We start from the raw sequence: 12,883 nt of genomic DNA on the forward strand, positions 1-12,883 counted from the left end.
GAAGATTGCGGGAGCACCATGAGTACTCTGGATATATCCTCCTGTAACAAGTAACTGTCACTAATGCAGCTAATCGCTTTATAGATTTTAAGGTCATCCGCATACATTAAAAAGTGCGAATGACGAAAGCATGACAAGATGTCATTAATGAAAATGATAAATAGAAGAGGTCCAAGAGAGCTGCCTTGTGGAAGACCAGAGGAGGTGACAAATGGCCTTGAGATAGCGTCTTCAACAGTAACGTGGCAAGGTCGGTCAGCCAGATAAGACTCGAACCAACTTAATAGGCAGAAATGAATACCTAATTTATATAATTTGGCCAGAAGGGCAGCATGACACACTTTGTCGAAGGCTTTGGAGAAGTCGGTGTAAATGGCATCAACCTGAAATCGGTTTTCAGCTAAGACAGCTAAATTAGTGATAGTGGACCTCCCAGGCAGAAAACCATGCTGGTTGGGGGATATAAAATTTCGAGCCAGAAAAGTCAATTTTTTAGTTACTATCCGCTCCAGTATCTTAGCGACGTTGCAAATTTTGGCTATAGGTCGATAGTTGGTAACATCACACCTACTGCCACCTTTGTGAATAGGCGTTATAGAAGTAATCTTCCACCGGTGGGGGAATCCACCAGAAGAGAGCGAAAAGGAGAACAGCAGTTGAAGGGGAGTAGAAAGAGAAGCGATACTCCTCTTAAGAAAGAATGGGGAGATACCGTTCACGTCAGGTGTGAGCGACTCGGTCAGATGTCCAGTGGCTTCAACTAGGTCACCGTCCAAAACGTCCATGTTACTCACATTAAGAAAAGGCTCAATGCTAAGAAGAGTTTCATGATCACTCCAAGGAACCTTCGGCTCCAAGTTAGAGGCAAAGTATTTTGCAAAAAGATCAGAAACGCCCTGATCCGAGTCGGCTGCTAAATTACCTTAACATATGGATGAAGGTATGTCCGATTTTGACTTTTTGCTGTTAACAATCCGCCAAAAAGCTTTAGGATTGGATCGAAGGCTAGCTTCGACATCGGATATATACTGATTGTAGAGGAACTTATTAAGGAAATCAAATTCCCGCTTAAATTGCCGGTACAGCTGTCCTGCTCGAGTCTCACCTGTCAATATGAATCGTTTGTAGTGCTTATCCTTTCTATTCTTTAAGTTTTTTAAACCTTTTGTATACCAGGGAAGCCTATAGGATCTTCGTATCCTCACAGGGGCATAAGTATCAATAATATTAAAAAGGGCAACCAAGAACTTAGTATAACAATCATCGATTGAGCCATCCGAAAAAAGGGAAACCCAATCAAAGGCTGAAATAAAGGCGTTAATAAGTGACAAGTTAGTATCATTCAGATGATAATATGGAATGGGGGAAGCAGAAGGCAAAAAACTATAAAACTCAATATTAATTACCAACGGCTTGTGGTGCATATCACAAGGACTTAATGGTACATTGCATAATTCTACTTTACTATTAATCAAATTATTTAAAAATATAAAATCAAGAATTTTGGATAAATCATTAAAAATATTATTTACTTGGGAGAGATATACTAAAAATATCATCTAAAACTACAATTTCATGACTCTGGTGAACGTTGCTAGGTAGCATGCAGGGAGATTCCGGGTCCCAAGACCAGACAATGGAGCTCAGGTTGAAATCGCCAGCTACCATCAAATAGGTAGGGTCCGACGTTCTAGCACAGACACTAGTGATGTTTTCCATATGCTCATGATATATACTAAATGCGCTGTTCGGAGGGATGTATGATGCAATGATGACGAACGGGCCATGGAAGCCCTGGATTGAAACCGCAAGCTGATCCAGTATAGGGTCGGCCACCGGAAGGCGCAGTGATGTAGCCTGAAGAGATCGACGGATAGCGATGATCACACCTCCACCTCGCTCACACTGGGTACTGAATGCATCTCGGTTCTTTCGAAATACATGGTACAAATTAGGCTCGAAGAACTCAGAGGAGCTGAATTTGTCATTGAGCCAGGTTTCCACAAAGATGATTACATCGAAATCGCAGGCACAAGAATTGAGGAATACCATCCGGGTCTTGGTTCTCATTCCCGATATATTTTGGAATAGAACTTTTAGGCTTTTATTAGGGTCCAAGGACGACGAGTAGCTACAGTCCAAACTGGGAATTGGACGGCAAGGCGGTGATGGTGAAAGTGCACTCCTGGTACTGGTGCATGTGGAGGCATATCCAATACGCATAGCTTGCAAAATAGCCGACAAGGACACATAGAAATTTCCATTAGACTCATCAGTAGACCTGCGAGAGTCCAGTAGCAAGGCAGATTCCGTGCCAGGTGAAAACATTGAGCGTTCATAGTCAGGCACATCCAAACGCAGCAAAGATCCACCCACGGGTCCAAAACGTAAATAAACATCTTCCATCGGCGAAAAGAAGGCACCAGCGAGTGGCCCAGCGAAAAGAGATAAGATAAGCGATGCGCTGCCAACGTCTCGATTACCATCGTCTTGTTGTTGCTGGACATCCACAAGTGAAGATAAGAAATAAACAACTCGCCTTGCAAAAAGTTGTTGTTGTTGAAGAATATCGATCAGCAAACGAAGCCAATTATTGGAGGAATTGAAGACAGCGTCAACCGTTACCATGAACGCCCACGCCGATTGTTGTTGGTAGCGCAGGAGAGAGCAATCGGGGTGACGAACTGCAGCTTGAGAAGAATAAGATGTAACGGCGACAGCGGCGCCGCTTACTGGGTGTTTTTTGACGATTGCAAATGCGGTAAAGGTAGAATCGCCGGGAGGTCAATAACCTTAGCCGGCTCTATGAACAAACCGGCTGACTTTTACCGACATAGGCCAAAAATCGTCATTAAAGACTGTTGGGAAATTTTGCTCCGGAACTCCCAATTTAAAATTGACGAACTTGAGGGTGTTGATGTCAGCATCCTTTTTGATCAGCCTAGCACAGACTAAATCATTGGGCTCCACGTTCAGCTTATCTGCGACAAATTTGCACAGTGCATCCGGTTGGGTAGACATCGCGAATTTACCCATATGAAGGTATTCAAGGTGGGAAGCACTTGAAGTTAAGCGCAACTGGGAGCTTGTCCCACAATGCGCCTATTAGGGTTGATCCGCTTCTTCTTCGGGACAGCCCCCTTAGATGCCGTTGGGGCCTGCCCCAGAGTAGCCTCTATGCTCCCAGTGCTGGTGGGCATAGCAGGGGGAGCAACAACTTGCACCCCAGCCGAGGAGGCGCGTCCAGCGGGCACAGCCGCTCCATTTACCAGGGCTAGGTCAACTTTGGCATTAAGGCTTTCGAAGCGGGACTCCAGATCTAGAACTTTATGATTTAGCTCATCAATTTTGGAATGTGCCACAAGTTGGCTAGCAAGTGCGCCGCGCAAAGCTCCAGTCGTGGTACCGACTTTGTTTTCAGAGGGGCCACTCTTGATTTTGCAATAAGCAATTTAACTTCCACACCATGTGGATGTTCGATACGGATGTACAGGCAACATCCGTATGCCTCAGTTGAGGCATCCGCAAAGCCATGTATTTGACATACGGTATTTTTTGTCGTACCTACATTCCTTGGAATAGTCAATATATCCAACTCTTCTAAACCAATTGTGATCGATTGCCATTTCTGCTGAAGGCTTTCAGGAATTGGATCATCCCACTCTATCTTAAGCAGCCAAATCTGTTGTATAAGAATTTTGGCCTTTGTGACAACAGGACAGATAAGCCCGAGAAGATCATATAGGCGAGCAGTAAGGGGCAATATAGATCTTTTTGTTGGCGCATGGCTTGTACACATCTCTCGCGAAGAAAACTTAAGGATTTCATTTTTTGGGTTCCAAACGAGGCCTAACGCCTTTGTATCTTCGTGCTCCCCGACACATACATCTGTAGACTGATTAAGATCTATTAGCTGCTCACAGTTGGTTGCTCACTTCGAAAGAACAAGCCCGGCCAAGCCTAAGATTTCAACTACTTCGTTTCGCATCGACGTAAGTTCTTCGATTGTATCCGCGCCTGACAAAAGATCGTCAACATAGAAGCTATTCGATAAGACTAAGGATCCTAGAGCGGATAAGAGCCATGTCTAGCTAAGAACGGTGCGCAGGCCGTGCCGTATGTAATGGTATTCAAGCGATAGACTTGTAATTTTTCATCCTTATACTGTCTCCATACTATTAGTTGAAAATTACTATGGGATTCAGTTATTTCGACTTGTCTATACATTTTGACGATATCTGCTGTAATAGCGTATTTACGAAAACGAAACCTTAGCAATGTAGCGTATAGACACAGTTCAATGACACTTGAGAGCTTGTCTTACTCGATGCATCGAAAACCACTCTAAGTTTAGTGCTTGAACTTTGCGGTCTGAGCACACATTGATAAGGAATGAAGAAATGAGGCTCAGTCGCATCATTGACCAACGTATTGTGGCCTAAGGAAATGTACTCCTTCATAAAGGCAACGTACATGAAATTTATTTCTGGGTTATTGGACATCCTCCTTTCTAGTGCTAAGAACCGCCTTTTTGCGATTTCAAACGACGAGCCGAGACAAGTAGGGCTGGACTTAAATGGCAATGAAACTTGAAGTCGACCGGAGGGTAACCGAACAATACTCTCGATGAATGCCTTTTCGCACATAATTTACTCCGGAGTGTAAAGTTTATTCTGTGTAATGCTCGGGAGACTTTCTATTTCCGAATTTTCGAATCAACATGTCTACACTGCATTGATCTTGAACCGCGCTCAACATTGAGGTAGCCTGTTTGAAATTTTTTTTTGATGACTTGCACCGACCTGATACGATCCATCCAAAAACGGAATTTTGTAGGACTGGACCATATGTTTCCTGTTTAAATTTCCCTTCCTTTAACAACTCGAAAAATGCGTCAGCACCAAGCAATATGTCAATTCTCTGAGGTTTGTGGAACAGTGGATCAGTTAACTTTATGTTGTCAGGGAGGTTCCAGTCTAACACTTGAACTGCCCTCTCTGGTTGGGACGATGATATTGACTTCAGAATAATAAGTTCAGCTTCCAATTGAAATGTCTGTGTTCGGGAGTGTATAGTTGCTTGAACTACATGGCGAGCTGATACAGCTGATTGACCTATTCCAAGAAGGTTTGTGTCTTTTCGATCGCGCTAAAGTTTCAGAATTTTGGATAACTCCTCTGTTATATAGTTTACCTGTGACCCGGAATCTAAAAGCACACGAGCAATGTGCATTTGACCATAGCTACCTGTAATGTTAACAAGGGCTGTAGCTAATACAATTTGATTTGAGTCGGCTGTCATCCCGTGGTGGACGGCAGAGGTGGTCAAAGGTTGTGTCACAATCGGCTCTTGAGTGGAAGCTAGCTCTGACGGTGAAGAGTCGGAGCTGTATCTATGAAGCAGTGAATGGGAATTCACAATGGGAATGTTTTAGCGAATTTGAATCGTGAAGCGACTGTTACGACAGCTTTGCAATAATAGCATTTTGGATCCTGGGTTCGAGTAGTATTGGCAACGGACAAGGAAGTTTTACTAAAGTTCTTTAAAGAATTTGGCCGCCCCAGCTTACGAGACCTTTGCGTGCTTGACATAGCTTCATCTGCTGCTAATTGTTGGTAGCGTTTATTGAGTGCATCTTGGCAGTCCTGCCAAAGGGGGATGTTTTGGAAGTCTAAACTTTCGTTTTTGCCTCCACTTTGGTCATGACGATGTGTACAAGCATTGCATTTGCTATTACTTTGTCACTGCCTAGTGAAAGCAAGGATTCGTAGATAGCTGTGACAGTATCTATCATGTGACGCAGTGACAAGGTGGACGGACCCTGCATTGAGGGAATGTCGAAGAGACGTGAAATACAATCAAAAAAATTAAACACTGATTGTCGTACACCCGATTTAAGGTGGCTAGTGCCTTTGGGTAATTGGTCTCAGTTATTTGGTATGCTTTCACGCTTCTTTCTCTAGACATGACAACAGGTGATGAAATTTTTCGACGTCGCTAAGAGTTGGATCGCTATCTATGAGACTGGTGAATAAACCAATAAAGTTCTTATACTCTGAGTAGCATCCGGAAAACTTAGGTAAATTCATTCGAGGTACATTTTTATTGTGGGAGCTTGTGGTATTAAGGGTCGAGTTAAGTAATGGTGGTCTTTGATTCTGTACACTAGCTGACATATAAAGAGATTTTGTGGCTACACACTTATCCTCAAGCTCAGCTCGCGAGGACAATACCGGATTAATGGACTCAATATCCTCTTGAAGGTGCATTTAGCACGATTTATGTAATTTTTAAAAATGTCTAATCTGCACTTTAATTCGCTGCCTCGAATGGATACGATTTGTTGTTGGATAAACTCTCCCATGCGGTCTATGTCACCCTTAACACTTTCAAGACCCTTAACACTTTGAACTTTGCTGACGACTTAAACGTCGATTCGGAGCCATGATGCAATTTTACGCTAAAATGTCAATATAAGTGAATCTTTGCCACCCACTGATTTAATTGAAATTGAATTCTCAAGTAGAAATCACAGTTATCTAGTGTTACGATAGGTTATTGATTGAACTCATTTTAACTTTGGAACTTTGTTATAACTGTACCCGAATTGTATGTGAGCTGAAGTGCAAGCGTGAGCCATTACTATACAGCAGAGAGACAAATTGAACAACTCGAATTCGCAAAACTCGGGCTAAGCGCAATTAAGGTGCTGCAACGATTTTCAAAGATCCCTCTGTTCGATGAACTGTATTTTTGCTGTATGTATGTGTGTGGTGTGTGCGATGGTATGTGCATGTGAAGAGAGAAAGAACGGCACCAAGCAACTAAAGAACCAACCTGTAAGCATGACACGTGTTTGCCTTAAAACTTACGCCTTGGCTGATATTTTGCAGGGTTATGTATGTATTTTAATACTGAAATGCTATCAATTTGATACTTAGCGATTAGCGAAATCCAGCGGCGTGTCCAGTACGTTCCCAAACTGAGATTCCACGGTGAATGTATATATGTAAAGCTGATCTGCTATATAAACGATGAATTCCAACGGCCTGTCGAGTACAAGCCCAAATTGAGATTGCGGATGTATGTATGATGATACGTCTTTCTGAGTCCACCCGGGGAGGTGCCCAGGGGATCAAACATTTTTGCTCCAAATTGGCAAACTGCAAAAATGCCTGTTTCAGGCCAGCAACTATGGTCCCAGTATAAACGCATCAACCGAATTCAATCGAAGTTCATTTATTACTAGTTTCTATCTGCTCCTTCTATTCTTTCCTTCGAAACTGCGACGCAGCGAGTAACAAGAACGAGAACTTAACAGAGCGATAATATTTTTAGGCGGTACAATTCAAATATTTCTCATAAGTATTTATTTATTTATTTATTTCGCCAACGGACAAATCCTTACATGGCTACATAACATAACAACTTACACCTAATAAATAAAACTACAAAATTAACAAAAACTTAATAAATGCCTCATTAACTTGCGTTTTAACACACCCTTATCAGAGCCCCACTCAATTCGGAGGCTAGGCGGCAAAGAATTAAAATAAGAAAGAGCCCGCTCTATCGGCTCATTTAAAAGATAATTGGCCCTATGACATTTGACCCGAAAGGGGGCAAAGGTACGAAGATCCCTTTGAGGAACATTAAAATTAACGAGTCCCAACAAAAAAGGACAATCAATGTTATCGACGATTAAATTATTTAAAAAAGTTAACGCTGCCAGTTTACGCCGATCCTCCAGCGTGCAAACGTTCAAAAGAAGGCAACGGCTCTGGTATGAAGGAACAGGATCCTGAAACCTTAGAGGCAGAAGTGCAAATTTTAAAAATTTTTTCTGGAGTCGCTCAATTCGGTTGGAACGAACTTTACACTCCGGATTCCAAATGATTGAGGCGTATTCCAGCCTCGACCGAATGAATGCAGCATAGACGCTGAGGCTCGAGTATGGACTTTTGAACTGGTTCACGTGCCTCTTAACAAAGCCCAGCATAGCATACGCTTTAGGTAAAATATAGTCTAAGTGACCAGAAAATTTAAATTTGCTGTCGAATAAGACACCAAGGTCTAACACCTCTTCTTTAGCTGCCAAATTATAATTATTGATGGAATAACCCGTACAGATTTCAAGAGACCGCCTACTGTAACGGGTAAACATACACTTAGATAAGTTTAATGGAAGAAGATTGCGGGAGCACCATGAGTACTCTGGATATATCCTCCTGTAACAAGTAACTGTCACTAATGCAGCTAATCGCTTTATAGATTTTAAGGTCATCCGCATACATTAAAAAGTGCGAATGACGAAAGCATGACGAGATGTCATTAATGAAAATGATAAATAGAAGAGGTCCAAGAGAGCTGCCTTGTGGAAGACCAGAGGAGGTGACAAATGGCCTTGAGATAGCGTCTTCAACAGTAACGTGGCAAGGTCGGTCAGCCAGATAAGACTCGAACCAACTTAATAGGCAGGAATGAATACCTAATTTATATAATTTGGCCAGAAGGGCAGCATGACACACTTTGTCGAAGGCTTTGGAGAAGTCGGTGTAAATGGCATCAACCTGAAATCGGTTTTCAGCTAAGACAGCTAAATTAGTGGTAGTGGACCTCCCAGGCAGAAAACCATGCTGGTTGGGGGATATAAAATTTCGAGCCAGAAAAGTCAATTTTTTAGTTACTATCCGCTCCAGTATCTTAGCGACGTTGCAAATTTTGGCTATAGGTCGATAGTTGGTAACATCACACCTACTGCCACCTTTGTGAATAGGCGTTATAGAAGTAATCTTCCACCGGTGGGGGAATCCACCAGAAGAGAGCGAAAAGGAGAACAGCAGTTGAAGGGGAGTAGAAAGAGAAGCGATACTCCTCTTAAGAAAGAATGGGGAGATACCGTTCACGTCAGGTGTGAGCGACTCGGTCAGATGTCCAGTGGCTTCAACTAGGTCACCGTCCAAAACGTCCATGTTACTCACATTAAGAAAAGGCTCAATGCTAAGAAGAGTTTCATGATCACTCCAAGGAACCTTCGGCTCCAAGTTAGAGGCAAAGTATTTTGCAAAAAGATCAGAAACGCCCTGATCCGAGTCGGCTGCTAAATTACCATAACATATGGATGAAGGTATGTCCGATTTTGACTTTTTGCTGTTAACAATCCGCCAAAAAGCTTTAGGATTGGATCGAAGGCTAGCTTCGACATCGGATATATACTGATTGTAGAGGAACTTATTAAGGAAATCAAATTCCCGCTTAAATTGCCGGTACAGCTCTCCTGCTCGAGTCTCACCTGTCAATATGAATCGTTTGTAGTGCTTATCCTTTCTATTCTTTAAGTTTTTTAAACCTTTTGTATACCAGGGAAGCCTATAGGATCTTCGTACCCTCACAGGGGCATAAGTATCAATAATATTAAAAAGGGCAACCAAGAACTTAGTATAACAATCATCGATTGAGCCATCCGAAAAAAGGGAAACCCAATCAAAGGCTGAAATAAAGGCGTTAATAAGTGACAAGTTAGTATCATTCAGATGATAATATGGAATGGGGGAAGCAGAAGGCAAAAAACTATAAAACTCAATATTAATTACCAACGGCTTGTGGTGCATATCACAAGGACTTAATGGTACATTGCATAATTCTACTTTACTATTAATCAAATTATTTAAAAATATAAAATCAAGAATTTTGGATAAATCATTAAAAATATTATTTACTTGGGAGAGATATACTAAAAATATCATCTAAAACTACAATTTCATGACTCTGGTGAACGTTGCTAGGTAGCATGCAGGGAGATTCCGGGTCCCAAGACCAGACAATGGAGCTCAGGTTGAAATCGCCAGCTACCATCAAATAGGTAGGGTCCGACGTTCTAGCACAGACACTAGTGATGTTTTCCATATGCTCATGATATATACTAAATGCGCTGTTCGGAGGGATGTATGATGCAATGATGACGAACGGGCCATGGAAGCCCTGGATTGAAACCGCAAGCTGATCCAGTATAGGGTCGGCCACCGGAAGGCGCAGTGATGTAGCCTGAAGAGATCGACGGATAGCGATGATCACACCTCCACCTCGCTCACACTGGGTACTGAATGCATCTCGGTCCTTTCGAAATACATGGTACAAATTAGGCTCGAATATCTTATTATTAGATATCTTATTATTTTATTTGCTCGTAGCTGGCTATGCCCCGTCTCATAGCTAAGTAGCCCAAGTTGCGAGTCTACGTATTTCCCTCACATATTATTTTTTTTTTAAAGTTACGTGGCGTATGTTATGCTATGCACTTACGTACATTTTTTTATACCCTTGCAGAGGGTATTATAATTTTGGTCAAAAGTGTGCAACGCAGTGAAGGAGACATCTCCGACCCTAAAAGTATATATATTCTTGATCAGGATCACCTCCTGAGTTGATATGAGCATGTCCGTCTGTCCGTCTGTCTGTTTCTACGCAAACTAGTCTCTCAGTTTTAAAGCTATCGTCTTGAAACTTTGTTCACACTCTTCTTTCCTTTGCACGCAGTATATAAGTCGGAACGACCGGAATCGGCCGACTATATCCTATAGCTGCCATATAACTGATTGATCGGAAATGGTATAACTTCGGTGTTTTTAGAGTTAGAGCGTTCAAATTTTACACGAGCGCTATTTTTTTTTACGACATGCCAAATTTCATAAGGATCGGCCGACTATATCCTATAGCTGCCATATAACTGAACGATCGGAAATGACCCAACTTTCGTGTTTTTGAAGATAGAAAGCTGGCACTTGGTACACATTTTATTTTTGGTCAGTTAATCCGACATACAAAATTTCATTAGGATCGGCCGACTATATTCTATAGCTGCCATATAACTGAACGATCGGAAATGACCCAACTTTCGTGTTTTTGAAGATAGAAAGCTGGCACTTGGTACACATTCTATTTTTGGTCAGTTAATCCGATCTACTAAATTTCATAACGATCGGCCGACTATATCTTATAGCTACCATATAACTGAACGATCGGAAATGGTTTTTGGTTGGTATAACTTTGGTATTTTTGAAGATAGAAGCTTGAGACTTTTTTTAGATTTTGTATTGCAATAAATTGGATTATATATTCATATTCCCATAAGGATCGGCCAACTATATCCGATGTTTGCGATATATATCCGGTTTAAACTGCAAGGGTATATAAACTTCGGCTCCGCCCGAAGTTAGCTTTCCTTTCTTGTTTTATTTTATCTTCTTCTAATAGTCCTGGAGGATACTTAAATTCCAAATTTTGAGGACATTACATACTACTGTATGTAGAAATCCTTTAATCCGTAGATCAGACAATGAAAAATATTTACCGAGTGATGACGTTACTCTGTCAGTCTGTTAAATATATTTTTACAAGTGCAAAAATTTAAAGAAGGCAGAAGTATTTTTTAATTGGTCCAAATTTAAGGTGTGATGAAGCTATTTTTACTAGTGGTATAAATAAAAGTATTTTTAAAGTGATAAAAAACTAAAAGTACGTTAATATAGTGCTTAAATTTTGGAAAACTTTGGTAACTATATTAATTTTTAAATTTATTGAAAATCTTATACCCGTGGGCGGCATTCCATGTCGATGATTTTATATGCAATCATTCGAAAATTTTCTTTTTTTTTCATACAGGACTATAAAAAATGCCACGCGTATCACGGTTGTCCCAGGAACAACGCCGCCAAGCTGCTTTAAACCGCAGCAGAGCCCGCTATGAACGGAATGCGTCCCAAATATGAACTCAAAACTCCCAACATATCGCAAATGTTCGAGACAATAACCCTAACTTACGGGGGGAAGGATTCCACTGCACGCGCGCAGCGGAGAAGAAGCGATAGGGTTCGCAACCTAGAACGGATTCGGGATGCACAAGCACATTCAACTCATCGGGAGGACTCTGAGGAGCGCCGACAAGAGCAGTTGCGAAACACTGCTGAGCATGCGTCTCGGAGGACTAATCCAGAAATCCGTTCTGTAGAGCGTATTCAGGATGCTGCAAGGCATTCAAATCTGGACCTGAACTATCGTGTCTCAGAGCGGACTCGGGATATGGAGGCACGTGGAACCCGTCGACAGGACTCTGAGAAGCGAAAACAAGAGCAGTTGCGAAACACTGCTCAACACTCTACTCGGAGGACTATTCCAGAGTTTCGAATTCCGGAACTCATTCGGGACACGGATGCACACGCGATCCGTCGAGAGGACCCCAAGGAGCGACGATGAGAGCAGTTGCGAAACACTTCTGAGCACTCTACTCGGAGGACTATTCCGGAGTTTCGAATTCCTGAACGCATTCGGGACATGGATGCATACGCGATCCGTCGAGAGGACCCCGAGGAGAGGCGACCAGAGCAGGTGCAAAATACTGCTGAGCATGCCTCCCGGAGGACGAATCCGGCATTTCGAATTTCAGAGCGGATTCGGGACGCCGCAGCGCGAGCTACTCATTGCGAGGACTCAGAGGAACGAGCCAGAGGAAAGGAATACTGAAGAGCATCGACAGCGACGAAGGGATTCTGAGGACAGACAGCGAGAACGAGAGAGGGACGCCAATAACCGGAGAGCAACCAGGAGAAATCCCATAGCAAGAACACAGGAGCAACGGATAAACATATCACAACGCCGGGAAACACGACAACAGCGGAGGATTCGGGAAGAACAAATTCGGCAAATGGCAGAGGATTGACTGTTAAACTTTAGGATGGACCCCCAAAATCGACTGGATGCCTCCCAAAGGCAGTCTCAACGAAACATGGACGCAAGAGCTGAACTTTCGGTGGACGATCTGGAACTGTTCTCTCGCTTAAGGGTTGACGAAGACGTAGATGAACTTTCTTTTCCAACTATTTCTTGC

General features: G+C 42.4%; 1 protein-coding gene across 1 annotated transcript; it reads left to right on the top strand.

Moving 5' to 3' along the window:
• The first annotated feature begins 11,742 nt into the window (after positions 1-11,742).
• On the top strand, positions 11,743-12,252 carry LOC138925603 (U1 small nuclear ribonucleoprotein 70 kDa-like). The gene has a single exon (XM_070276445.1). It carries the CDS (start codon positions 11,743-11,745, stop codon positions 12,250-12,252), a length of 510 nt encoding a protein of 169 aa, XP_070132546.1.
• Positions 12,253-12,883: the final 631 nt, after the last annotated feature.

This window comes from Drosophila bipectinata, chromosome XR (genome assembly GCF_030179905.1).
Source record: "Drosophila bipectinata strain 14024-0381.07 chromosome XR, DbipHiC1v2, whole genome shotgun sequence".
NCBI classification, from domain to species: Eukaryota; Metazoa; Arthropoda; class Insecta; order Diptera; family Drosophilidae; genus Drosophila; species Drosophila bipectinata.